Source organism: Cyanistes caeruleus, chromosome 9 (genome assembly GCF_971803275.1).
Source record: "Cyanistes caeruleus chromosome 9, bCyaCae1.hap1.1, whole genome shotgun sequence".
NCBI lineage: Eukaryota > Metazoa > Chordata > Aves > Passeriformes > Paridae > Cyanistes > Cyanistes caeruleus.
The window spans coordinates 1,424,736-1,450,329 of record NC_141709.1 but is presented as its reverse complement, the minus strand read 5'-3'; the positions used below and the strand labels follow the sequence as shown (position 1 = coordinate 1,450,329).

General features: G+C 45.6%; 1 protein-coding gene and 1 long non-coding RNA gene across 4 annotated transcripts in view; one reads left to right on the top strand and one right to left on the bottom strand.

Annotated features, from left to right (window-relative positions):
- Positions 1 to 24,962, top strand: part of LOC111932670 (uncharacterized) — a 78,780-nt gene extending 53,818 nt beyond the window's left edge. For 2 of the 3 annotated variants that reach the window (XR_015273925.1, XR_015273926.1), the window contains 2 exons: positions 14,410 to 14,642; positions 23,920 to 24,962. This is a non-coding gene — a long non-coding RNA (uncharacterized LOC111932670). Of the gene's footprint in view, positions 1 to 12,921; positions 13,136 to 14,409; positions 14,643 to 23,919 lie in introns of all 3 variants that reach the window. The other variant, XR_015273924.1, reaches the window with a different exon arrangement.
- TNFSF18 (TNF superfamily member 18) lies at positions 18,951 to 24,860 on the bottom strand. The gene is made up of 3 exons (XM_086842316.1): positions 24,126 to 24,860; positions 22,000 to 22,030; positions 18,951 to 20,683 (listed from the first exon to the last, which is right to left on the bottom strand). Exons 1-3 carry the CDS (start codon positions 24,279 to 24,281, stop codon positions 20,337 to 20,339), a joined length of 534 nt encoding a protein of 177 aa, XP_086698442.1. The 5' UTR covers positions 24,282 to 24,860; the 3' UTR covers positions 18,951 to 20,336.
- Positions 24,963 to 25,594: the final 632 nt, after the last annotated feature.

The following is a 25,594-nucleotide window of genomic DNA, read 5'->3' as shown; positions in this document are numbered from 1 at the left end:
GGGCCACAGAGCTGCTGTCATGTGTGGGAGGCAGGTAAATCAGCAAAAATCAGCAAGGTGCTTGAAGGAAAAGGGAAAGATCTTGGTCTTTGGGGTGGAAGGATCTCAGGGCCTTGAGGTTTCTGCCTGACCCTCTCTGTGAAAGAGCCAGCTTCAGGAGATCAGTCTAGAAACTTCTTCCCAACCTTCCTGATTGCCAAAGGCAGAATGAGAGAGTCTCAAAACTATTGCCTTCCTGTGGGTTTATTCCTTCCTCTGAAGCTGCTGCCAAAATTCTTCACTTTGGGTGTTCTTAACTGGAATGCTATGGACATGACCTCAACCTTCCCACCCAAGATCATCCTTCCCAAAGCAGGAAGGATGTTTTTCACATCCCTTTTTTTTTTGTTCATCAGCCTTCAAGACAGGAGGAAACATCCAGGGCTTTCTTTCCCCACAACAGAGGCACTTTTGATGCTCTGCTCTTATGGTTTTGTCTTACCACGAGGCATTTTTGTACCTTTCTAATATCTGAACACTGCAGAGCCAAAATGACTTCTGAAACCATGTCAGGAGACACCATCTGGGCTTGCATGCCCATGGAGGGGTGTGTGCAATGCTGTGCCACACAGAGCCTGGGCTGATCAGGTCTTTGATTCCCTCTGCTGAGATCTGTGGTGTGAGAGGGGAAAAAAACACAGCCAAACTTGCTAAAGTTGTACTGAAAAAGTGATTTTTTCCATCAGTTTGGCCTTTCAGGTGAGGCAGAGAGAGCTGGGTGACTTGTGCATGGCTGCAGCAGAAGCAGGATCTGTTTGCAAGGCCAGCAAGCCCAGAAAGCTTTAAGGAGTTGTGGTTTGTCATCATGTTTGCTAAAAACACCAGGGCTGCAAAATCATCTAGATTTTTATTTTTTTTTATTGTGTTATATCCTACCCTCTCATCAATTATTTTGGAATAATGTTACGGAGGAATCACAAATTCAAGAAAAAAACAATTCAAGGAAGTCAAAATAGATCCTGATTAGAGAGATTCATTTCAGCAAGGAAATTTAATTTCATTTCATTTCAGCAAGTGCTAAGCCCAAACTGCTTCTGCATCCAAATATGACTTTAGACTCCAGAATATGAAGAGCATGGTTTCTTTTGGATGCATTAAAATGAAAATCAGACCTGCTCCTCCAGGTTGGTGCTGTTTTACACTTGTGAGAAAGACCTGTTTGCCTCAGTGAGAGAAAAGCCATGGCAAGATTAATGCAGCTTTGGTCTATCACAACAAGTTTAATTAAAAATACTATTTTTAATTAAGGATGCTGTGCCTTGCATGGAAATGGCAGGAGGAGGGGGGAAAATCCTGGCACAAATAGGTGTTGGCAGAAACATCTGGCTGGGCTTAAAGTGAGGTGGGAGTATCAGACTCTGGACACAGAAATTCAGCCAAAATCATGAAGTAAGAAGGTGCCATAAAGAACAGGGATGGACCTCCCCAGCTGAGCAAGCAGCCCAAGCAAGGGGAAATCCAGAGCCTCCATGGAATGCAAGGAGGGAATGGATGTCTAAGGACCACACGTGATTCAGAGTAGTCTTGTATGAAAAAATGCAACAAAACATGAAAAAAGAAAAATGAGCAAAAAATTTTAGCCTCATAAACTGAAGGAGAACAGCAGTGGAGGGAAGTGGAGGTGATGTGCTTGAAGGAACTTGTGTAGGTTGAGGTATGGCCTAAATCCTGAATTAATGCCTTAACTGAGTTTTCAATATGTTAAAAAACTATATATATATATATATATATATATATATATATATATATATATATATATATATATACAGTTCATGTTAGAGTCTGTAGTGAAAATGTGTGTCAAGGTAAATTTACCACCTGGAATGGAAGCAAAATTTAGGCTAATTGCTATGAAAATATGATTATCCCTGAGTGAGATCTTTGCTTGGCTGCTGAAAAAAATGACACTTGAAACTGCAGATGGATTTGAAGAGATTTTTCTTTTATTAATCTGTAAATTTGGGAACAGAGAAGGAGCAGATAAGGTGCCTGCCTTCAATCTCCTGCCCTGAAATTTATGGATTTCCTAATTTTCTGCTAAGTGTTTCAGCTCTTTACATGGAAGAGGAAGGGTGACTGAGGGTGAAGGAGGCAGTGGAAGAGGATAAAGAAAAAATCTTCACAAAGACACACACAAGGGCAGCCATTTCAGAACTAAGTTATTATATTTTGCAAAAAGATTACTGACTTCTTAAAGGGCAATGCTGTGGACAGAACCAAGGTCTGTAACCTCCACAAGGATCTTCTCTTCAGTGGCAGAAATTATCATGGAAACTACAAGATAAAGATGGACCAAGCCAGGTACCAGGAGAATTGAAGCTAGGACTGACCTTATTTATTAAATTCCTTGGTAACACAGAAGTTTGGCCACAAAGTTTGCAGATGACACAGCTGGGATTAATGTCATTGCTGTGGAGGACTGATTTTTAGAAATCTCAGTTTTGTTGCTATGACCTGAGGACTGAAGGCAACAACACCAAGTGTGCAGTTGCTTTTTTAGGATAAAAGGAGACAGAAGTTTTGCAATATCGTGGGAAGTTATTCCTGAGAGAGGATGGAGTATGAGAGAAAAGGATGGATTGCTTTTGTGACTCATGTAAGAAGACTTTCTTAGGCTTTAAATTCTTAATGGAGACAAATTTCAAGTATTAGTATAATTGTAGAAGACTGTTTGAAGACCCTCTTTGAAGTACTGTATACAGTTTGGATCCCTGACATTTAAAAGAAATTAAATAACTAAATTACCTGGAATAGTGCAGAAGGATTCCAAAAATGGCCAGGTCAGCCTTCAGAGATTCATTTACAAGAAATAAAAAAGAGTGGGAAGGTTTTGCTGCTTAAGCCTAGCCAGATGATAGATTTACAAAGCATGCAAGGTTTCTCTGTAAACATATAAAGAGGGTCCTTCCTTCAGTTTACTGTTAATTCTGAGACCAAAACTATTTAAATATCATTCATAGATGGAGCTGAAAATTGCCCAAACTTTTGTAACCATTTCTGAACTGCTTTCTGAGAGATTTGTCAGGTTGCTCCTTAAAAGGGGAGATAATCTGAGGACAATATTATTAGAATAAGGGGTGGGATTTTTAAGGGTGGCAACCCTGGGATTCCCAGGAGAGCTGGTCATGGTAAGAAAGGGATGGGGGGTACTTAACAGTTGTTAATCTTTGCAAATACTGATGTTCTGCTCTGGGGTTCTGTTAGTCACCCACTGAAGTCAGGGGGTTCCTGGTTTTTTCTCCCTGGTGTGAGCTGATTTTGGCAAGCAAAAGGCTTGGGTGACCACTGGAGTCAGGGAGTCTGCAGTGTGCTGGCCCTTTTGCTGGAATCAGGGGCTCTGATGCTCAGTGATCTGCCTTCCTCAGGCACTTCTGACTTGCCAGATGGCCCTGTTGTAGGAAAAAGGGGGATTTTTTTTTCTCTGAGGCTAATGTCTACAGCAGCGTGGAGCACAGACACATCCCAGACACAAGCAGGGAGTTCCACCTGAAAAATGTCCTAATTTTGCTAAGCAAATAGAGAACATTTTTTGTCTCTAAGCATCTCTTAACCTGGTGTCTGGAAGCCTCTCTTTTAGCCAATACCAAGAATGGGAGCTGTTTCTTGGAAACTCATCATCTGGAAACGGTGGGAAAGAGGAGGACTTGAGTCTGTTAAAAATTTGCTCAACTGCATAGGAAGAACATTCAGCCTTTGGCTTCATCTCATGCAGTCTTTCCACTTGAAAGATTTCTTACTTTTCCATTCTTACTCTGTTTTCTGAGGAAAAGAGAGCATGAGAAGCAATGCTGAAATGTATTTATGCATTCCTACTTTGTGCTTGCTTTGGGAACCCCTGGGCAAGTCACTTCCTTTTTTTAATTTTTTAAAATTTTTTTTATTGTAGTTCCAAGTAAAATAAGGAATTAAATGATACCCTGGGGAGTGTTGTCACTATGCTGGAGGCTTTAGTTTGTCCACAGTGCTTTCCCCTTGCTGACCTGTCAAATCAAGAGAAAATCAGCATTTCAAGAAGCAAGAAGGGCTCTTCAGCCTCACTTATTTAAGCAGATGATGAAATTAGGATTTAATTATTGTCCTCATGATTTATTGCACATAATTACATGAGGCAGCCTGACTTCCATGTGCCTTTCTGTGACTTCTGGCCTCACTGCACAGCGTGAAGGAGCTGGAGCGGGATCCAAATAATCCAAAAAATTGCGCTGGACAGCCGTGCAATAATGCACAAAGATACGGACACAGACAAATTCCAGCTCTTCTCTGGGCCTCTCCTGAGGTGCTGCTGAGACTTCTAAATGTGTATTTCTTCCTTCTCTCATCCCCATTGAGTGTGACCTTTTCATAGCTCGAAATCAAAGAGAAGCGTCTTACGGAAATGAAACAAATGGATGGGGAGAGCGTGGTTTCCGTGTGACTCGGATTACCTCATTGCTCAGCTGAGGGAGGACACTGCTCTTCTCTTTAGGGATTTGTGTGCATTTCTGCTGACTCTGAGTTAAATTTGCCTGTCTGGCAGGTGCCCAGCCTGCCATGCTCTGTCTCCCTTCTCAACAGGACATGGGGAGTAAATGAGATGGAAGAGCTCGTGGATCAAGAGCAAGAACAAGGGAGATCACTCACCAATCACTACCACATAAAAACCAGATTTGACCTCAGAATGAGTTGGTTAATTTATTACCAGTTAATTGCAGAGCAATATAGTCAGAAATAAAAATAAAATTTTAAAAAAAATCCTCCTCCTGCTCTACTTTTCCCAGGCTCAGCTCCACTCTTGACTCTTCTGTGTCCAGCATAGGGACAGCTCCTGATTTCTTCTCTCAGAAGCTCTTTTACTCCTGAATCCCTTCCTGAGGTCAACCACAGTGCCTGCAGCAAGAGATGTTAAATTTGGACTCCCTTTGGCCATGGCAAGGCCCTGATTTGGGCTGCTCTCACAGTTCTGATCTGCACAAACCCTTCTGGGATCTCTGGTACAGGCTCTGTTGCAGCTCTAACAGGCTGCTAACCACTCTCAATCCTTCAACCTTTTTTATTTCTAAAATGCAAAAATTTTAACTCTAAAATCCTAATGAGCTGTGTCCTTAGGAAGGCTCTTAAAAACTGCATCACAGCTAAGCTTTCCCTTCTCTGATGGAGAACACCTATGAAGGTGTCACACGTTTTCTCCAAGCAGAAAAGGCCAGGAGCAGTGTGCTGGGCTGGAAATGAGGCAGAAATATGAAAGTTTGCAAGCAGAATGTCCCTGAGCAACCTTCAGTTGCCAGGGTAGGATGTTTCCCTGCATTTCCCTGAGAGCTTTCCAAGTGAAGCAGTTGTCAGCCTGTATAAGTGAGTTAAGTTATCACAGCTCTGCTGAGGGCTGGTGCAGGAGGACCTGCCCTTGCAGGTCAAAAACTGTGTTTTGGTTTTTTTAAATAGAAGTTTTGTGTCTTGAGAAGTGCTGTCCTCACCAGGAAACGAGGGGTTTTTCTCAGTGATGGCCCCATGTCAAGCAATCCCTCTGTAGCCAGCAGTACTGGGAAGAAAGCTGTGAGACACAAGCAAGGTAGAGGCTGATTAAAGATCTCGTGGCACAGATTCTTTGCTGATTCACAGGCCAGCCCTAGCCCTGGGGGAAGTTCAGTTGTAGGGATGGATAAAACCATTACTGTTTTGCCAGGATCTGCCACACTTTCCTTGGTGTAATCCCTTTGTCGCTAGCCAAAATAGGATTTTATGGCCATTTTGTGGCTTTGCCACTCTCTCAAATACCCAGTGCCTAAAACTAGTTAAAATCTTAGACAAGTACATTGAAAATTGAACAGTGGTAATTTGTACATGATGGATTTGAGCCATAAAAGGCAGGGTGAAACAGATAATTTGGCCTTGTCTGTTTGGTATTTTTTCAGAGCCACCAGCTTTTTAAAAAATAAACCCCAATGGATGCTCCAAAAAGGCTTAAAAACACAAGGTGATTTCCAATTTCAGTTGTTTGTTGTTTTTTTTTTTTATTCCACCTCTTTTATGTGCTGTCCTGCAATCCTAGTCTTAGTCATTACATTACGGGGTGCAAAGTGTTTGAGACGTTTTCATGTTGAATAAACCCAAGACCTGAGATTTAAGCACAGAAAGCTTCTGTGTTTGAAGTGCAGGGTGTTTTTTCCTCTTTCAGTCCCCTTTGAGAGTCTCACCATCATCACTTGTTGTGCTGCTGGATGCTGTTATCTATTTTGGTCACCAACTTTCAGAAGCCAAGATCATTTGTAGAAGTTTTGGTGGTTGTGTAGTTTCAGAGAAGCCATTTGATGGTGAAGGGAGGAATGCAACGAACCTCATCTCATCAGGATCTGAAAGGGGAACCACTGGGGGTATCTTGCTGAAGCTGCTGATTTTTTCTGTGTGCCCTAAGCAGTAAATCTCTTCTCGGAACAAGAGCTCTGGTGTGAACGAAACGTGGCCAAGTGAAAGGACACCTGTGCAAATGGTGAGCTGTAAGCAAATGCCTCCCCACAGGAGAAACTCTTCCTGGCTGCTGCACTGTTTCCACTCTGGGTGAGACCCTGCAGGGATCAAAAACCCATCCCTGATGTCAGCAGCTGTCTGTCATCCCAAAGTTATCCCCGTTGGCGCCTCAGTACCATGTCTGTGATTCACTGTGTTTGTCACTACACCAACAATTAATTGTTTCAAACTGCTGTGGGCTTTATTTATTGAGAAAAAAGAACATTGAGTCCCAGCTCGTCCTACTGGAAAGACCTAGCAGTGGTTTGTTTGGGTTTGGTGGGTTTTTTTGATTCTTTGAAATGATCCCTCTAGAGCTGGACTGGGGAAGAAGGGAGGTGAAATTTTGACATCTGGTACTGCAAAAATTGCTGGAGGAGGAAAGATTCTGCTTGGTCAGGGACTGGTGGTGTTTTTGGGCAGGGGGATACCTGTGCCAATAGGGCAGACTCCATTCAGACTACAAGTGGAACAGGCAGCAGCCACTTCACATCTAGAAAGGTGTCGTCAGCGTTTGGGCGTGACATTGCGGTTTGGGGTTTGAGTGGGATGCGGAGGCAGCATTCAGCGCTTTGACTTAAAATTTAGTCTAATTTTAGGTGCTTGAGGATCAGTTTAGCAGCAGGTAGGCTCTAAGGCTGTGTCTTTACTTTGTGTGTGAATGAATGCTTGTATTTAGAGCACAGGTATGGTTGTTCTAAATCAGAGACCGTTCTTCTCTTGTTTGTCCGTGCTGAGGTGTTTGTGCACAAGAAGAATCTTTGTGAGCTGTGTCAGATTAATATTGGTGCTAGGAATGCTGCAGAAGAACTGAAAATTAAAACTAGCAGTGGCCACTGTCCATACATCAAATTCAAAGCAGAAATCTCTGTTGAACACTGCACCTGTGAGTTAAATTACTGTGAAGTAATGGGTCGAGCATGCACAAACTGGGAAATGCAGCCTTAGAGCTGCACCTGCATCTTTGACTTGGTTGCTGTGTACAGAAATCAGGGCAAACTTTTATTCACTGGTCATATTCTTGCTCTGTCTTCATGCTCTGGGACCTTACTGCCTTCAGGGCAAGGGTGAGTATGTTCCTTAATTTTATTTGTTGAGTGCAAATGACTTTTTCATCTAAGCTGCAGCTATGGATCCACGTAGCTGTGGATAAGAGGCACAAGATAAGATAGGATAAAAATAAGAGGCGTCTCAGAGAACGTGGAATGTACCATTAGCAGCCACTTTTAAGAGATTTTTATGTGCTCAGCAACACATAAATATGCTGAATATTATAAATATTCATAAATATAATTTATTTATGATTTATTTATATATATTTATACAATATAAATTTTGCATAAATATCCCCAAAGTCATCTGTGAGCCAGCTTGCAGTCCTGCTCCGTGCCCCAGGTATGGTCCAGGTTCTGTGGCGAACACAGTCTGGCTAGATCTTTCTTACAGGATAGATCTTAGTTCTATCCCTACTGGATGATATTTGCTGAGCAGTAAATGAGACCTGAGGCTGTGAGGTTCACCTGCACACAGATAATTGGAATTATATTTAGTGTCTGCAAGGCAGTTTGCATTCTAACATCTCCTCAACTTTGAATTCTCGAGCTGATGGTGTGGAAATACCATTTAAAATGTTTGTTTTGTACCTCTGTATTGACAATATCTTTTAAAAGGTTCGTTTTGTAACCCTGTATTGACACTGTGTCAAGGTTTGATGCTGGCCTAATGCCAGGAACCCAGGGGAGTCACTGGCTCAACCTCCCCTGCCACAGCTGGGCAGAGAGAAAATAATATTAACAAAGGGTTTGTGAGTTAAGGACCAGGAGAAAACACTCCGAAACGGGCTCAGCTTTAAGGTATAAAGTGAATTTATTGCTAACAGAATCAGAGGAGGATAATCAGAAGTAAAATCTCTGCATCCCCATGGATCCCCATGAGCTGTGGGAGGATCTCTGCATCCCTGTGGATCCCCATGGGCTGTGGGAGGATCTCTGCATCCCTGTGCATCCCTATGGGATGTGGGTGGATCTCTGCATCCCTGTGGATCCCTATGGGATGTAGGTGGATCTCTGCATCCCTGTGGATCCCTATGGGATGTGCATGGATCTCTGCATCCCCGTGGATCCCCATGGGCTGTGCATGGATCTCTGCATCCCCGTGGATCCCCATGGGCTGTGCATGGATCTCTGCATCCCTGTGGATCTCCATGGGCTGTGGGTGGATCTCTGCATCCCTGTGGATCCCTATGGGCTATGGATGGATCTCTGCATCCCTGTGGATCCCCATGAGCTGTGGGTGGATCTCTGCATCCCTGTGCATCCCCATGGGCTGTGGGTGGATCTCTGCATCCCTGTGGATCCCCATGGGCTGTGCATGGATCTCTGCATCCCCATGGATCCCCATGGGCTGTGCATGGATCTCTGCATCCCTGTGGATCCCCATGGGCTGTGCATGGATCTCTGCATCCCTGTGGATCTCCATGGGCTGTGGGAGGATCTCTGCATCCCCGTGGATCCCCATGGGCTGTGGGAGGATCTCTGCATCCCCGTGGATCCCCATGGGCTGTGGGTGGATCTCTGCATCCCTGTGGATCCCCATGAGCTGTGCATGGATCTCTGCATCCCTCTGGATCCCCATGGGCTATGGATGGATCTCTGCATCCCCATGGGCTGCAGGGCACAGCTGCTTCACCATGGTCTCACCACAGCCTGCAGAGGAATCTTGGTTCTGGCACCTGGAGCACCTCCTTTCCTCTCCTTCTCCTTGGTGTCTCCACGTTGTTTCCCTCACGTGTTCTCATCTCCAGCTCTTCTCTGACTAGAAGAACAGAACTGTTTGTGCCCACTTTGTTCTGATTTTCTTGTTAAATCTGCTATCACAGCTCCCAGCCTCTCCAAGTGGCCCAGCCTTTGCCAGCACCATGTCCCATCTTCAGAGCCACCAGGGACATGTGGCTCTGCTGGACATGTGGTGGAAGCTTCCAGAAGCTTCTCACAGAACCTCAGTGGCCCCCCTGCTGCCAAAAACCAGGCCCAACACACACTGAAAGAGAAGCAGAGCTGGGGTGGCAGAGCTGGGGTGGAGGAGGACCTGAAGCTGCCTCATGGGGTCTCCAGGGGGCTTTATCCAGCTGACATTTTCAGCACCTTAAAAGGAGAAGATTTTGGCCAAGTGAGGAGACAGAAGCTGACTGCTCATGGCTAAAGAGAGCAGAGACTCTCTTTGGCTGCCACCTTCACTCAGGAATGGGCAGAAGGTGAGGAGGAAAGCCCCAGGAAGGCACATCTGCAGTTCAGTGCCTTTTCCCCACCGGTGGGGATTCAGAAGAATGCTGAATCCAGCTGCAGGCATTCAGAAGAAAAATTGTTTTAGAAGAAAATCTGCTTTAATTTAGAATTTAGAAGAATTTATAAGAAATCTGCTTTAAACTACTTTCCTAGGAACTTGTAGGAGGAAGACTTAGAGAATCCCATTTGTGTTCTTTGCTCTTAGAGCTCAGCCAGGCAGAACCAGACAGCCAGAAATGCATAGGAGGAAAAAAACTGGGAAACTTTGGCTCCTTCCAGCCCCAAGAGCTCATGCACAAAGAGAAATAATGATGATACATTGAATGAGAGGGGAAAGGAGACCCAAGCACGGCCTTGAAGGGAAAAACCACTTGGATGTCTTTACTGCAAGGCACTTGGGTCTTCTCAAAGCAGCTTGAAATTCCCACTCTGCCAGTTCTGAATGCCACAGCCAGTGAGAAGAAGCTCATGCTCTGTGGAAGATGTGGTCTTTGTTGCTGAGTATTCCTCAGAAGGGATTCATGGCTAGGCTAAATGCAGGGATTACATCTTCTGCATGTTCCTGGCTGCACCTGAAATTTAGACCTTCTTCTTCTTCTTCTTTCTTCTTCTTTCTTCTTCTTTCTTCTTCTTTCTTCTTCTTTCTTCTTCTTTCTTCTTCTTTCTTCTTCTTTCTTCTTCTTTCTTCTTCTTTCTTCTTCTTTCTTCTTCTTTCTTCTTCTTTCTTCTTCTTCTTTCTTCTTCTTTCTTCTTCTTTCTTCTTCTTTCTTCTTCTTCTTTCTTCTTCTTTCTTCTTCTTCTTCTGTGAGATAAAGCTCTTTGAGGGGAAGGGGGGCAGTGGATGAACAGCCTTCACCCTGTCACTGAAGTCCTGGCTCAGGAATCAAGGCAGATGTGCTATAATATAACACCTCTTTATATATAATATATATAATAAAATATAGAAAAATATTAATATATATCATATAATCCTGTTTCAGATCATCTGATTTCATGCTCATCACTTAGCCACTTTTGTTTCCCTCTGAGCTGGAGTGTGAATTCCCCTTTTCAGTACTCAGAACAGAAGGCGTTTTGGGCAGGGAGTTGACAATGATGCAGTCCCACTTAGCACAACCCTTTGACTGAAACTGGCAGGGCCAGCAGGGCAAAGGGACCCCTCCAGGCACATCAGGGACTGTCCCACCACTGAGAGAAGCAGAGCTGAGCGAGTGAGACTTGATTTACCTGCTTAACCCAAGAGCTCAGGTGAAATGTGCAGGGAATTCTGGAATTCAGTTCCAATTTCTCAGCGCTCTTTGCAGAAATGTCTCCTGCTCTCTGCTCTGGTCCAAGTTCATCCCAGCAGAGTCAGGACAGCTCTGTTTGGGGCTCCAATAGCAAAAACCACAGAAGTAGTGATAGGAACCATATCCTTACTGCATTTCTTTGCACATCAAATTAAGAACAATTATTTAATAGCTACTAATAAAAAAAATTCATCTTGTCTCTGCCCTTAAAGGCAAACTTAAATTACCTGCTCCTTTAAAAGTTATCCAGATGAGCTGTTGACACAAAGTTAAGGCTGCTGAGGGCAGGGTGGTGTCCTCAGCCCCCACATATTAAAAGGCCACATGGTTCAGATGATGTTACTGAGCTGGACTGATGTCCTCAGCCTCCCCCATTACAAAAGAATTACTATAAACAGTTAGAAATAAATTGTTTACATGGATTTTTCCCACCAAATACTATTAATATATAACCCAGCTTGTGTTTCCAGGTTGTGAAACCACTTGCATTTCAGCACATAAAAAAATATCATTTTTTAAAAACACACAGATAAACATGTTGGCAGCCAGGAAAGTATTTCCAAATAGATCTCCATCAACAGTGAAAACAAATTGTTTCACTTAGACTGGTGATAAGTGATTTTATAAGGCAGCTTATAGTTCATGCATTTTAGATTTTGATTCTTTGATATCTTCCCTCTCCTTGTCAGGAGCCCAGCTGTGTGTCAGGGTTTGAGGTCTGCACTTGGCTGGCTGCAACCCAGCAGGGTTTGGATGTCCTCCCTGTGGTTGAAGCTTGAAAGTCTTGGGAGCCTGAAGCACCTCATGGCATTTTCATGCTCAGAATGAACAAAATCCATGGTGATTTGGGTCAAAATCCCATGTAGGTGTGGGGGATTGTGTTCAGTGCTTTCTCAAAATGTCTTTGTTGTCTCTGCTGATCCTGTGGGTTCTGGCCTGTCTTGGAGGTAGAGGCTCCATCCCAGAGAGGGGATGAGCAGGACTGAATTCCTTTTGAGGCCCATCTAAGGGCTTGTACCTCTTGAGCCCCTCAGTCAGGGGGATGAGAATCAAAAATTGTTACCTCTGAAAAAAATTCTTATCTCTGACCATTGGTCTTGTCCTTCAGGGAGGGACGGGAGCCTCTCACTGTGGTGTCCTGGGTACCTGCTACAGCTGCCAGGCAGCACCAGAACCTCCCATGGGCAGCACTGAGGGCCTTCAGGTGCCAGAGGAGCAAAGTCTTTTCTTTTTCCAGTGCCAGGAAGGGCTCATGGCACAGGCTTTTCTGTTCTTTGCCCCAGTCTCACTTCTGGCTTCATGCTTGCCTAGACAATTGTCTGCAGCGAGAGGAAAGGGAAGCTGGCTGTTAGCTGGCTTCTCTGGATCTGGCTGTGGTGTCTTCATCAGCAAACTGAGCAGTTCTCCAGTGGCTGTGGCACAAAGGAGGACAGCAAGGAGCAGCTCCATCCTTAGGGTAGAAAACACACATATTAATGAAGAAATACCAATAATTATGAGAGCATATAAATGTGATTATGAGTGGCAGGGCTGGGGCAGAGTGACTGTGAGTCTTTTGAAGTCTCCCCAGCCACACAGAGCTTCTCCAGAGGGGTAAGATGATGGTGTTTTTTTTGTGGCAGGTAGAGAAAAACCAAAGTAATCATTCTGAAATCAACTCTTGATGTTCAGCACCCTTCAGTCTGTAGTGCAGGTTTCACAGAGCAGTGTGTTTAACAATACAGAAAGAAATTCCTGCTCCCGCTGCCAGGTGAGCTGAACAACAGATTTTGGTGCACGTTGTTCCAGCTGCCCAAATATTTGATCTCGTGATCTCTTTTTCTCCACAGCCGACTAAACCACAATAAATTGTCATCTTCTCCACATAAAGGGGAACAGCAGATGAAAAGGCATGTGCATGCTGAGAATAGAAAGCTTATAAAAGTGTCAAATTTCCAGAAAAGATTTCAACATCAGTTACATGAAAGAGCTGTGTATTCCTTAGGGGTAGACAGAGTCTGGCATTGGGCTGTTTCTCTGCTTGTGTCCCTGTACTGACCACAGGTAATATAATAATATAATAATATAATAATATAATAATATAATAATATAATAATATAATATAATAATAGTAATCCACCTATTTTGCAGGGCTGATATCAGCCCAGCTGGGCAGGGGAATCACTCCAGGTTGCTGTGGTTCTGACACAGCAGGGCTGATGGGTACAAGACAGAGCTCAGTTGGAATCCCCTGCACAGGACAAGCTAAGCTCCAAGTTCTGGAAGGGCTTCTCTCAGAGCTGGAGCTATTTCCAGCACTGGATCCCAGCTGCAATTTCCACAATCCAAAGCTCTTCCCCCATTCCCAAGGGGTAAAGTGTAAAGCCATCTCTAATTTTTCGTTGTGCACTGTAAGATTTTCCAGCTTCTTCTCAAAAAGAGCTGTCCCAAGCAAGATTTCCCTGTTACAGATTCCCTGTTTCCATCCCCACTAGTTTCTCTGGAGTTCCTTTTCTTAAAAGCATTTAAACACATCCCCAAATTTCAGCACTGCTGCTCAGGCAGGTGTTTAAATGACTGGCCAGACCATGAGGTGCTGTTCAGGTGTTTCCCTCATACGAGAACTGACCTGTCCCTGCTTCACTTCTCTTACCATGGCTGCAGATTTGCTGTACATGAAGGGAAGAATGGGAAGAATCTGCACAGCCCTTTAAGAGGAGGGCTGCAGATACAACTAGCCTGATCTGCAAAATATTTTTGAAAAATTGAGTCTGATGAGGATCAAAAGCCAGTGGTATGACTCACCCTGGTGTAAAATTCCTGGATTAGCTTTAGATGTGGAATTTGAAAGATCTTCCCATCATTCAGCTCCAGCTACACAGTTATGACACACATCTGAAGGAATTTGGGTTTTTTTTTCCTGACTGGCATTCAGACCTGCCCCCCCACCCTGTAAATTCCTGGGCTGCTGAGATCAGCACAAAACCAGAGCTCCAAAATTGGAGATTGCTGTTATATTCTTCCCTTCAGCACATCTTGCAACACCTTCCATGCATCTCAAAAGTTTGCATAGGTTTTTCAAAGTTAAATCTCACAATGGGGTCCATAGCAGGGAACACTCAAGTGTTTACTTAATATTGCTAGTATTTTTATATGGTTTACTCGATCTTCTCATATTGCTAATCTCAAATATTCAAAGATTTTGATAAAGGTTTCAAATACTGTGAAAGCAGATATAAAATCTGGAGACTGTCAGAAGCAAAATACTCAGTTTCTGCTATCTTGGAGTCTTTTTGATACCTTGTCTTATTTTTATTTTTTTTTATTTTCTTCCAAAGCCTCTGAAGGAAAAGAGCAAACCCTTTGACTGGAGCCTGCATTGCTGTGAGAAGTCGGTGTTTAAAATGTTGTGGCACTGTTTGAGGAGAGGTGGCAGTGAGCTGTCCCCATTCCAGCAGAGTTAGGGAGTACTGGGAGCAGAAGCCTTGTTCACAGAGGAGAAGACATCAACCATCCCTCTCCTGGAAGTGTTTGAAGGGTTTGGCTGACCCCAAACCCTCCAGCTGGAAAGGTGAGTGCCAGGGATCCTACAAGGAAAGTGTTACCTGTGGTAGCAAGAAATGAGCTGAGGATTGCAAGGAGGGAAGAGCATCCAGCTGAACCCTCTGACAGCATCATGTAACAGAATAATCTGTCTGATTTTTATACTGGGAGTGAGTCATGCCCCTGTGACTTCCCTTCTGTGGCTCTTCTGTGAAATGTTTACTTTGCAAGGACAGGATGTGTTGCCTCCAAAAATCCTTTCTACTTCTTCAGAGGTTTGCCAGAAGAGGAGGCAGCTTGCTGGCCGTGTCAGCAGATGTCTTCTGCACCACGAACCAGTTTCTCCCAACGCCTGTCTTGTAGTGCTTGTCAGAAAGTCCAAAAGCAGATGTGTTTTCTGCTTTGTGCAGTGAAGGCTGAGGTAGCAGTACCCTGTGGCTGTTGTGTGGGCTCTGGCAGCTGAGGTGATCTGGGGAGGGATGGCCTGAAATCAGGATTTCTTCTTCACTGAAGAATGTTGTACAGCAAAAGCGCTTTTGTCTGCTCCCGTCTCACGTGAGATGAAAGGTGAGCTTTGCCAGATTTGTGCCGGGGGAGCCATTCAGTGTGAAATCCTCCTTTCAAATACCTGAGACAGAAATGGATTTTGCTCTTGGGCATGTCCAGGGATCCACAGCAGAGGCAGTGTCCAAGGAGGGCAGAAGAAGTGGTGGGTGAGCGCTGTGCTACCACCACCCGAGGCTGCACCACAGCCACGTTCCTGGCACTTTGCTCCATTCCCAGAATATTCTGAAGGGACCCTTTTCCTCAAAAGAGGGAAAAAAATATTGGTAATTGAGTCCATATGTGGCACTCTCTGGGTTATTTCCTCAGTGCTCTTGTTGCTGTTTTATGGCCCACAATGAGGATGTTTGGTTACAAAAACTCAGAATCAGGGTCGGTTTGGTTGGAGAAGACCTCTGAGACCAGCGAGTCCAACCCATGACCCAACACCACCTTCTTCCCCAGACCATGGCACTGAGGGCTGTGTCCACTTGATGCCTCCAGAGGCTGCCTGGAACAGGGGCTGGGCAGAGTTAAAGGAATAAAGTAGGGATTTATTAAAAGCCCTTCCAAGGATGCACCTTGGGCACTGCAAGAGCCTGGCCAAGGCTACACCCAGGATGGAGGTTATGAGTTTTCACACTTTGATCAGTTTTGGTCCATTTCCACATTGGGGTTCATTGTCCCATTCGAGCTGCAGGTGATGCAGTCCCATCCTCCCAGATTGCTCTCCTCCATTCGCTGCTGGTTGTGCTTTTTGGGGCTGGAGCTGCAGCGGTGTCCTTGGTTGTGGGGCTGGAAAAGGATTGTTGTGTGTGCCTGAGTTGTGAGGAGAACTGGCTGACACTTCATATGGAGCTCAGAGTTACCAATGCACTACAGAACCTGGGAAATACGAAAGCCAGAACTTCAGGCATCACAGTCCTTAAACTCCTCCAGGGGTGGTGACTCCAGCACCTCCCAGGGCAGCCCATTCCAGTGTCCCTTTCTGTGCAGAAATTCCTCCCAGTGTCCAACCCCAACCTCCCCAGGCACAGCTTAGGGCTGTGTCCTCTTGTCCTGTCACAAGTGACCTGGGAGAAGAGGCCAAACTCCACCTGGCTCCAATCTCCTTTCAGGCAGTGATAAGGTCTCCCTGAGCCTCCTTTTTCTCCAAGTTAAACAACCCCAGCTCCCCCAGCCGCTCCTCATCAGACCTGTGCTCCAAACCCTTCATCAGCCTCCTTGCCTTCTCTGGACAGGCTCCAGCATCTCAACATCCATCCTAAGCTGAGGGCCCCAGAACTGGACCCAGAACTCGAGGTGTGGCCTCAGCAGTGCTGAGCAGAGGGGAAGAATCACTTCCCTGGTCCTGCTGGCCGCACCATTCCTGATAACAGGCGAGGATGCCTTCCCCCGAGTCCCGTGGTCGGGTTTCTGCTCATCCGCGCTTCTGGTGACCCTAAGAAAAATCCCATCATCCTGCTGTGACTTTCTTCCCTATCTCTAAAGTGCTGATGATGCTTTCATCCTCTCCAAGTGGTGGTCTGCCTGTTAGACCAAAACTCTCGTACTGCAAGCAAAGGTGGAGCCCCAGAGTGCAGAGAAAGCTGGACGTGGCTGGTTCCTCACAAAGCCTCTGCTCACATCAGCTCCCACAGTGAGGCAGCTTTTGGTGTGCCTGGGAGGTGGAGAAGCTGTGCATGATGTGCCCTTCCCTAACCTGGGAGAAGAGAGCAGAAAACCAAAGTGCTGTGCCTCAGCTGGGGTGTGGGACTTGTCACCAGAAACCCGCTGCCTTTTGGGTTGCACCATTGAACCTCCACTCAGCTGGGAAACAAATCTGCTTCATTCACCTAAAGAGAATTTAGGGGACATGCCATTGTCTGTTGTCACTCTGCAGGGATGGGAATAACAGAGTTACATCTCCTCTAGCTCTCTAGGCAGGCTGTTTCAGCAGTTTTGAACTTTCCATGCACTTCTCTCCAGAGCTGAAGTTACCAGTCCATAATTTGTGGTGCCAGACTGAATTTATTCCCTGGAAAAATCCCTTTGGGACACTTTATTTTTGCCTTGGATGCACAGGCTGTGTTGTCCAGAGGAGAGGCTTTTCAGAGAAGCCATCACCCCTCCAGGACCAAAGCCAGATTTCTTAGCTGCAGCCTCCCAATCTGCATCATTTTATTGCACTGAGCTGCAGAAGTCTTGAGCACTGGAAGTTAGAACCAAAATTAATGATAGTTCTGCTTCCCCAGGAGAATCTCCTCTCTAAAACTGGATCTTCAGGAGTTTGCTTGAGGCAACCCAAATGAAAGGTTTTCATTTGCCTTCCCTCTGTGGCTGGGCTCGTGGTTTGTGAGAAAAGGGATGGCACCATCCACTCATTTCACAGATCCACTGAATTTTCCCTTGGTTTTGAGGCACAGGCAGGAGCCCCACTGTGTGTTTGGGCAGTTCAGAACCAGGGCTGCTTCATCCCACCAGGCTTGGTGACTTTGAGAGCAGCCCAAGAAGTCCCTGCAGGGGAAGTGTCCCCAGCCAGATCTGCACAGCATCACCAGGAACATCTCTGCCTGCTGGGCAGGGTTGGATTTGCTTTGTGGATGAACTTTCAGGTCATCCTTGAACACCCTCCTTTGCCTATGGAGAGTGTAAAGTACCCAGGGGGTGATGGGTGGCTGTGGCTGTTTGTTGGACAAAAAACCTGCTGAATATATTGTGGTTACTTCTTATCAGAGTTTTTAGTTGTTTGAAAATCGAAATTTTTCTTTTTTAAGACTACCTTTTGACTAATTTCTAAAGAGATTGAAAGGTCTCCTTCAAGGGCCATTTGCATATCTGATCCTGGGGAGGCTGTGCAGTAAGCTTCTGACAAAGCACAAAAATCCCCTGGTCCTGTTGAAAAAGGGACCACAATTTTTTTTCATGTTTGAAGGCACATGACTATTTATACAGTCAATCTCATGATGCATTCATTTATTTTTTTTTAATTATACTTCCCATAGATTTGGAAGCGCATTTAATTAAAATGCATGGTGACATAAAGAAATAAACTACTTTTTCACAACTCCTCACCTTAGTGAAAAGGCTTTCCAAGGGGCAAGGCTTAATTTCAAAATGTTGAAAAAAAAGAGGGTTTTTAATGTAAATGATGGATTTGATAGTGACTCTGTGACCCCTGTCCCTGCAGAGCCTGGAGCTCCTGGGTTTGGCTGTGGGCCCTGGGATGCTCAGGGCTGTTCTCATCCCAGGAAGGGCTTGGCTGTGTCTCTGCCTAAAAGTACAGGACACTGCTTCCAGCTCTGCTGCTCTGCTGTGTGAGTTTTGATTCAGGAAGTAAAAGAGAGGAGGGACTGGTGCACTGGAATGATGTTCCTCTCCTTAGGCTTAGCTGCTCATTGGGGTCTTGGAGCCAGATCTCCAGGCCAGCTGCTGCTGTCTGAGATTTGATGTGCAGAGCAAGATCTTCATCCCCAGCAGACCCTTTTGGGCTTGCTTTGCCTCAGAAAGTAACTGGGGAGGGTGGGTGGTGCCTGGAGCGTCCCCTGTGTGCTGGGAGGATGCCTGAATTCTGCCCTGGGACTGTGCAAGCTGATCTCACTCTGTGCTGACGCTGCCAGCCTCCCAGAGAAGAAGAAGTCCTTTAGTGAAAGCAGACAAAGGGTAGAGAAATGTGTCAGTCAGTTATTTTTTTCAGCCTGTATCAAAGAACTGAGATGTACTTGTGGTTTGTAAGGGTGTTTTTTGGGTTTTTTTTTTCTTTTTTTTTAATTTTTTTTTTAAATTTTAAATTAAGGAAATCAACGAAGCAATGTAAGAACTAAAGTATAATTTTAATTGGTAACAGCTTGCATGAAACCGAACACAGGACTGCAGACATGTCTGACTCTACATTCTCTGAAGTTACAATACATAGAATATAAAATTATAAGAGCAAATAGCACTCCTAACTGCCTCAGTCCACCCCAAGTAATCATTTATTTCCATCCAACTTCTCAGTTGCTTTGGCCTCCCCTCAAAGTCCATCCCCAGGGCTGTGACAAGCTGTGAGGAATGGTAGGAGTAGTCCCCACAAAGGTGAAAGGCAAGAAGGCAAAGAACCAGAGCCCCTGGGAGAGGCTGCCCAGGCAGGGGGGAGGAGGAAGCAGCTGTGGGGCAGCTGGGCTGTCCTGCAGCCACAGCCACCCGAGCACAAACCACTTGCTGAGGTTTTGAGGTGCTCCTGGCTCGGTGAAGCACAGCAGGCAGACCCTGAAGTGAGCAGTGGAGGGTGTCCTGCTTCCCTGCTGGCTCCCTGAGCTCTGTGCTGGCCACCAGAGCTGTGCCTGTGGGAAAGGGAGGGATGCTCAGCCCTTCCCCATTTCCTGGCAGGACCCTGCCCTGCCCACAACACCCACTACACAGCACAGGAGAAGAAAATTCTGGGAACAGCTCTCCAAGCCTCCATCCTCTCATCTCCACTCTGTGCTCACTCTCTTCAAATGCATCTTTCTACCCTTAGCTCTCCTCCACGAGCTCTAATACAGCCAGCAACCTCGCCTTTGTGCTGCTCAGCCAGGGCTGACCCATCCCCCTGGGCTGCATCCCAGGGTGTCTGGACCGTGGCACGGAGCTGCCTTGGATTTGCACTTCACTGGGAAACTCCTCGTGCCCTGAGCTGCCCGTGAAGATGGAGCTTCCCTGTTGTGTTTCCCTCGCTAGTGGTGAGGCTGTGGATGGGGCTGAGAAGCTTTTCTCGTCGTTTCTCAGTTGGTCCCTCCGCTGTGGGCGTGTTGCTTGGCTGGCAGGTTGTGCAGGAAGGATAGAAAACAGCTTGTCTTTACATAGCACCTCGTGTTAGAAGGGACTGGCAGGTACCCAGTTCTGAAATGCAGCCAGCTGCAGAGTAGAGCTCCTCCCCAGCTCAGAACAGACTGAATATAGGGACTTGTTTTTCCAGGATCTCAGAGTCAACCCCACAAAGCATGGAGATTGTTTTTTTTCCCCCCTCCATCCTCTGCTCTCGCTCTGTGTCCATCAGCAGCCATCCATCACTACTAAAGTTTGCTGTTCACCGCGGGGTACAAGCTTACTGTGGCACACATTCCAGCAAAGAAGAAATTCACCCAAATCCACCCAAATAGAAACTGCTGATTCTTCATCCATGACCTAAGGTTTCCTGGAGGAAACAAGGGAGGAGCTGGCTCCCAGCAGAGTCCTGCTACATTTTAAACAGGCCCCAGTAAGTCTGATTCTTCAGCAGGACGTTGTAAGACCCAGAGTTCTTATAACAGTAGAGTTTATCTCCCTCCTGCAGGAAAAAGGGTCTGGCAAAATTCACCGTGCCGTTCTTGTGTCCCACGGCATTGTTGAGGAGGTACTTTTGGTTTTTGTAAAGCGTCAGCGTGAAAGGCTCTTGGAGTTCCTTCTTGCGGTAGAGCTGGGCGTAGATGAAGTAGTTGCCACTCTGCTGGATGATGAGGTACTTCTCTTCACCCTGCACAATCCCAGTGCAGTGCTCCAACTTCCAGTCCCAGCTCAGCTCTCCTTCTGTAGAAACCTGTTTAACTGAGGGAAACACAGACAAAACAGTGTGGTGATTAATTACGTCCAAGGATAAACTCGTTCTGTACCTGAGCGTGTTTTATCGCTGCTTCCCATTCTCCCACTCCCCACCATTCACTTCTTGCCTTTCTAATAATTATTGTTTGCTTGTTATTCTACTTGCTGTTATTACTATTATTATTATTATTATTATTATTATTATTATTATTATTATTATTATTATCATGTGTTCTTTTTAAGTTTGCTGACTTCTAAGGAGTGCTAGGAAGGGGTCCCAATCTGCCAGGAGAAGCTGTAAAGGACCTCTGTGGTTATGGAAGGCTTGGAGGTGATCCCTGCCAGGACAGCTTAGCTGAGGAAAGCACCCTGGACATCTTCAAGACCTAGGGTTGGGTCTGAGCTGGTCTCTAATAAGAAAAAATTCCTAGGTGGAATTTCAGCTGGGTCTGAGGATGATGAGGATTACAGCAATCTTCTGTGATTATAGCCCTTCATGAGGAGAGCAGTCATCAGCTGAAATTTTAGGTGTGCAGAAGTTTTTCATGGAATTATTTAGACCTCTCTGAAGGTCTCAGCTGCTCTACAGGGCGTTGTTACTTTAGAGCTGCCCTGGGGTTTGCTTAGAGAGCTGGTGATTAACACCCAGCAAATCTGATGAGCCCTGCTGATGCCTCCAGAGGCTGCCTGGAACAGGGGCTGGACAGAGTTAAAGGAATAAAGCAGGGATTTATTAAAAGCCCTTCCAAGGATGCACCTTGGGCACTGCAAGAGCCTGGCCAAGGCTACACCCAGGATGGAGGTTATGAGTTTTCACACTTTGATCAGTTTTGGTCCATTTCCATATTGGGGTTAATTGTCCCATTCCAGCTGCAGGTGATGCAGTCCCATCCTCCCAGGTTGCTCTCCTCCATTCGCTGCTGGTTGTGCTTTTTGGGGCTGGAGCTGCAGCGGTGTCCTTGGTTGTGGGGCTGGAAAAGGATTGTTGTGTGTGTGCCTGAGCTGTGAGGAGAACTTTATGTGAAGCTCAGAGTTACTAATGCAGCACAGAAAATATGAAATATGAAATATTTCTGGGCTGAAAGCTTCACTGTGGTGCTGGTTCCATGGGCCATTTTTGGGGAGATGCAGCTGGCTCAGGCAGAGGGAGGCGGCTGCTGGCTGCCAGCCCTGAGTGCAGAGCTGGGCAGCTCTGTTTGTCACTGTGCCCTGGGGGCTCTGCCAGTGTTGACCCCTGTCCTTAAACAGGCACCAGGCCCCTGACACTGTCATCTTGTGTCACAGCACGAGCAGGGAAGCAGGTCTGGAATCTCCATACTTACAAGATCCATGTGCCCAGCATGGCCCCAGTGCCTGTGGGAAGAAGCAGGGCTTGGTCAGTGTTTTCTCCTGTAATTTTCCATTTATCAGTCAGTTGAGGAGCATTATCATTACAAGAGCACAAAAGCATCCTCCCAGGAAGTAAAGTTGTCTTTCTACCCACCATTACAAAGCACTGCTTCATTACAGAAAAACAGATGTTTTCCAGCAAACTCGGAAATGCTTCAAATAGATCAAGTTTTTTCATATCCATCTTGGTGGTATTTTCACAATATTAAAAAAAAGAAATAAAGGACAAACAATCAGCAATGACCTGCAGCAGAGACCTGGTAAAAGTCCTGCATTCCTCTTGGGTGACAGGATTTCATTCCATCCCTGGACTCAGCTCTTGTGGATGCTCAGGGATGACTCCATGGACAAGGACTTGACTGAAAGCCAGTGCAGAAATGTGGGAAGCTGCACAGTTACTCACCCTCATTAAACCCATGAACCTTTCCTTCTGGGCAGAGGGGTTTGGAATCACTCAGGCAAACAAAATCAGCACAATCACACCAGACATGCAGAACAGGGAGGACAGCTGCTGGCTTTTAAGCCTTCTTCTCTCTGACTGCTGCACGTGTTTAGCTCAGGGTGACAGGCACACAGGATTTCTGATCCAGCAGTCAGTTTTGCAGTGCCTTCCCAGACCAGGGAAGGAGGTGTCTCCATGGGTGCCCCGGTGGGAAGCTGTCAGTGGCAAGAGATTTCAGTCTATTCCTGTGACTCACGGCTTGGGCTTTGCTCATGGAGCTCACGCTCTTCCTACACAGCAGCTCCGCTCTCTCACTGGCAGAGCCCGTGAAAAGCAGGTTTGGGATCAGCTTACAGCTACAGGGACCTGATTCTGCCTCCCATCTTAATGAATGCAAGCTCTGAAATGCTTAAATTTGCTACTGGAGAGCAGCTTCCTTCCTTCCTTCGGAGGTTGCTGTCCTGAGTGCTGGGGATGCTGCCTTGGAGGGAAAGGTTTTCATTGCCTGCTCCTGCTTCCCCCAGTTAATAGGAATGAACAGGACTGAAGGCAGTCCTTTCACTCACTAAAGAAACTAAAGATTCCTGAAAAAAAAGAAATAAAGAAGGGAAGGAGTGGAATGTGTGTGAAGGTCTATGTGCTCGTCACCATCAGAGGGATGGAGTTGTGGCTGCGGGTCACAGAGCTGCTGCTTCACAGCTCCCAAATAGAGGATGGAAGCTCTGGGTTTGGGGCTAAAAGTGGATTAAAAGCAATTCATTTATTGGGGTTTTTTTTAATATTCTCCTGCTGTAAGGTGCAGAGAATGTTCCTCTCTAGTGGGAATTCAGCAGACTTCATATTTTATATTTTAAAAATCGATGCCTCGTAGGATCGGTCCTCAGAGGGGTTCCTGGCATCGTGATGCCCCAAGGAACTCTCAGACCATGAGAAGAAACTACCCTTCCTCTTAAGAGAACGGAGCTTTTTCCTTGTGTCTTCCCCTGAAGAACTGGAACTGCAGGGAGGTCCATTGCAGCGGGATGTCTCAACCCGGCATCCCAAATTAGTTCTTGGCTCCTCCAGGACCCAGATTCACAGTTTGGAAAGCAGAAAAATAAAAGGCTGGCCCTCAGCACATGAATCACTTGGCTCACCCTGTATTTCTGTTCAGTACTGTGTGTACAGTTAGAAAAATCTCATTGGGATTAGGTCCTGAAACGCAGAACAAAACTGGGTTCAGCGACTGGTTTTTGTGCTGGGCTGTAAAAACCAAGAGTGAAAATGCCTTATGCCTGGTGAATTATCACAGCTTCTCAGCCTCTCTGGTCCCTACAGAGCATCATCACTGGATATCACATTGGAATACAGCACATCATCGGTGCAGGAGAAGAAAAACCAGAGAAATAAAACCTTTTTTTTTTTTTTCAAGCTTAAGGAAATGAAAGGAGAACGCTGAAGACATTGAGGAGTTGGTGAGATTGGTGAAAACATTATCAGCTGAAATCTTGGAAAGCATTAGCACTGTTGAAAAGAGGAGAGAATTACCAGGTTGGGGTTAGCTGATAGCATCAACACAGCACTGCTAACAGTTAGGAACACCGCCCTGCAGAGTTAAGAATTTTGCTTTGTCCTTACCTGCTGGTGCTGGAGCAAACAGAAGACTACGGAAAAGAGGGATGAAATAACAACCAACACAAATATGAGAGCATAGAAAGCCAGTCGCAGGCACGGGGGTCTCCTGCTGGGTGGAGCATCCCCGTGCTCCAGCACAGTTGGTTCTTCCATGGTCATCGGTGCAGCCGGAGGGGAGGATGAGGATGAGGATGCAAACAGCGCCAGGGCTGAGGAAGGCACTGCCGGAATTCCCGAGCTCCACGGCTGGACATGGACATTTATGCTGGTGATTTCCCCAGCTAATAAGGCCAAGAGGAGGAGCCAGAGGGTTTCATCATCAGCGCTGGCTGAAGGGCGGCGAGGTAGCGCTTCCTCACGAAACCCAGGCAGGGAGCTCTCAGTTGGCTCCTGGCCCAGGAGCCCGAAATGAAACCGGCAGCAGGCTCCAAAAACCACCTCCAATATCAGCGCAAGGGCCCGAGGTGCCAAACCCTCCTGGGAGCACAGATTTCAGCGGGTGAGGGATGGAGAGATGAGGCGACACCGGGACCTCACGCTGCTGCCTCTGGAGGTGCTCCCTTGTTTTTTCTTGGCAGCAGATGGGATCTGGTTCTCATTTTGGCAGCGGATCCGAGCGCTGATGTGATGGAAGGGCATTTTTCCAGTTCCCCTGGGGACGTGATTCACGCAGTAAAAGTGAAACTACACGCGCTCCAAAAATGTGACGCCACGCAAGAGTCTTGGCAGCCAAGTGGAAACAGCAAATGGAATCCAGCTTCCAACCCCCACTTCCCCCTGATGCCACTCAGGGTCAAGGAAGAGCAGGAAAATAAATGGGGTTTTGTAGACGGCTTTCAATTTGCAGTTTGAAATGAGCTGTGTTTCATGGTCTTCCTGAAATAATTTATAGCTTTTCCGTTCCTATATTTTTATTTCTGTATATTTTTATTTTTTTTCTTGCCTCTTTTTTTGAGTTCCTTATCGTGGGAACAAAACTGTGATTTCCTGTTTGACAGCTGGGAGTGTTGTGTGGAGAAGGCAAAAAAAAGAAAATTAAAAAGCAAATAGGCTTGAGAAGTAAAAATACAAATGTAAACTAGAAAAAAATTAACTAAAGTATTTTACCGGTCTTGAGAAGTAAAAAACAAATGTAAACTAGAAAAAAATTAACTAAAATATTTTAACTGTCTTGAGACGTAAAAATAGAAATGTAAACTAGAAAAAAAAATAACTAAAATATTTTAACTGTCTTGAGACGTAAAAATACAAATGTAAACTAGAAAAAAAAAATAACTAAAATATTTTAACTGTCTTGAGACGTAAAAATACAAATGTAAACTAGAAAAAAAAATAACTAAAATATTTTAACTGTCTTGAGACGTAAAAATAGAAATGTAAACTAGAAAAAAAAATTAACTAAAATATTTTAACTGTCAGCCTCGAAAGTATTTTCTATTTTTACGCTCTGCACATTCTTTTGAGTTTTCTTT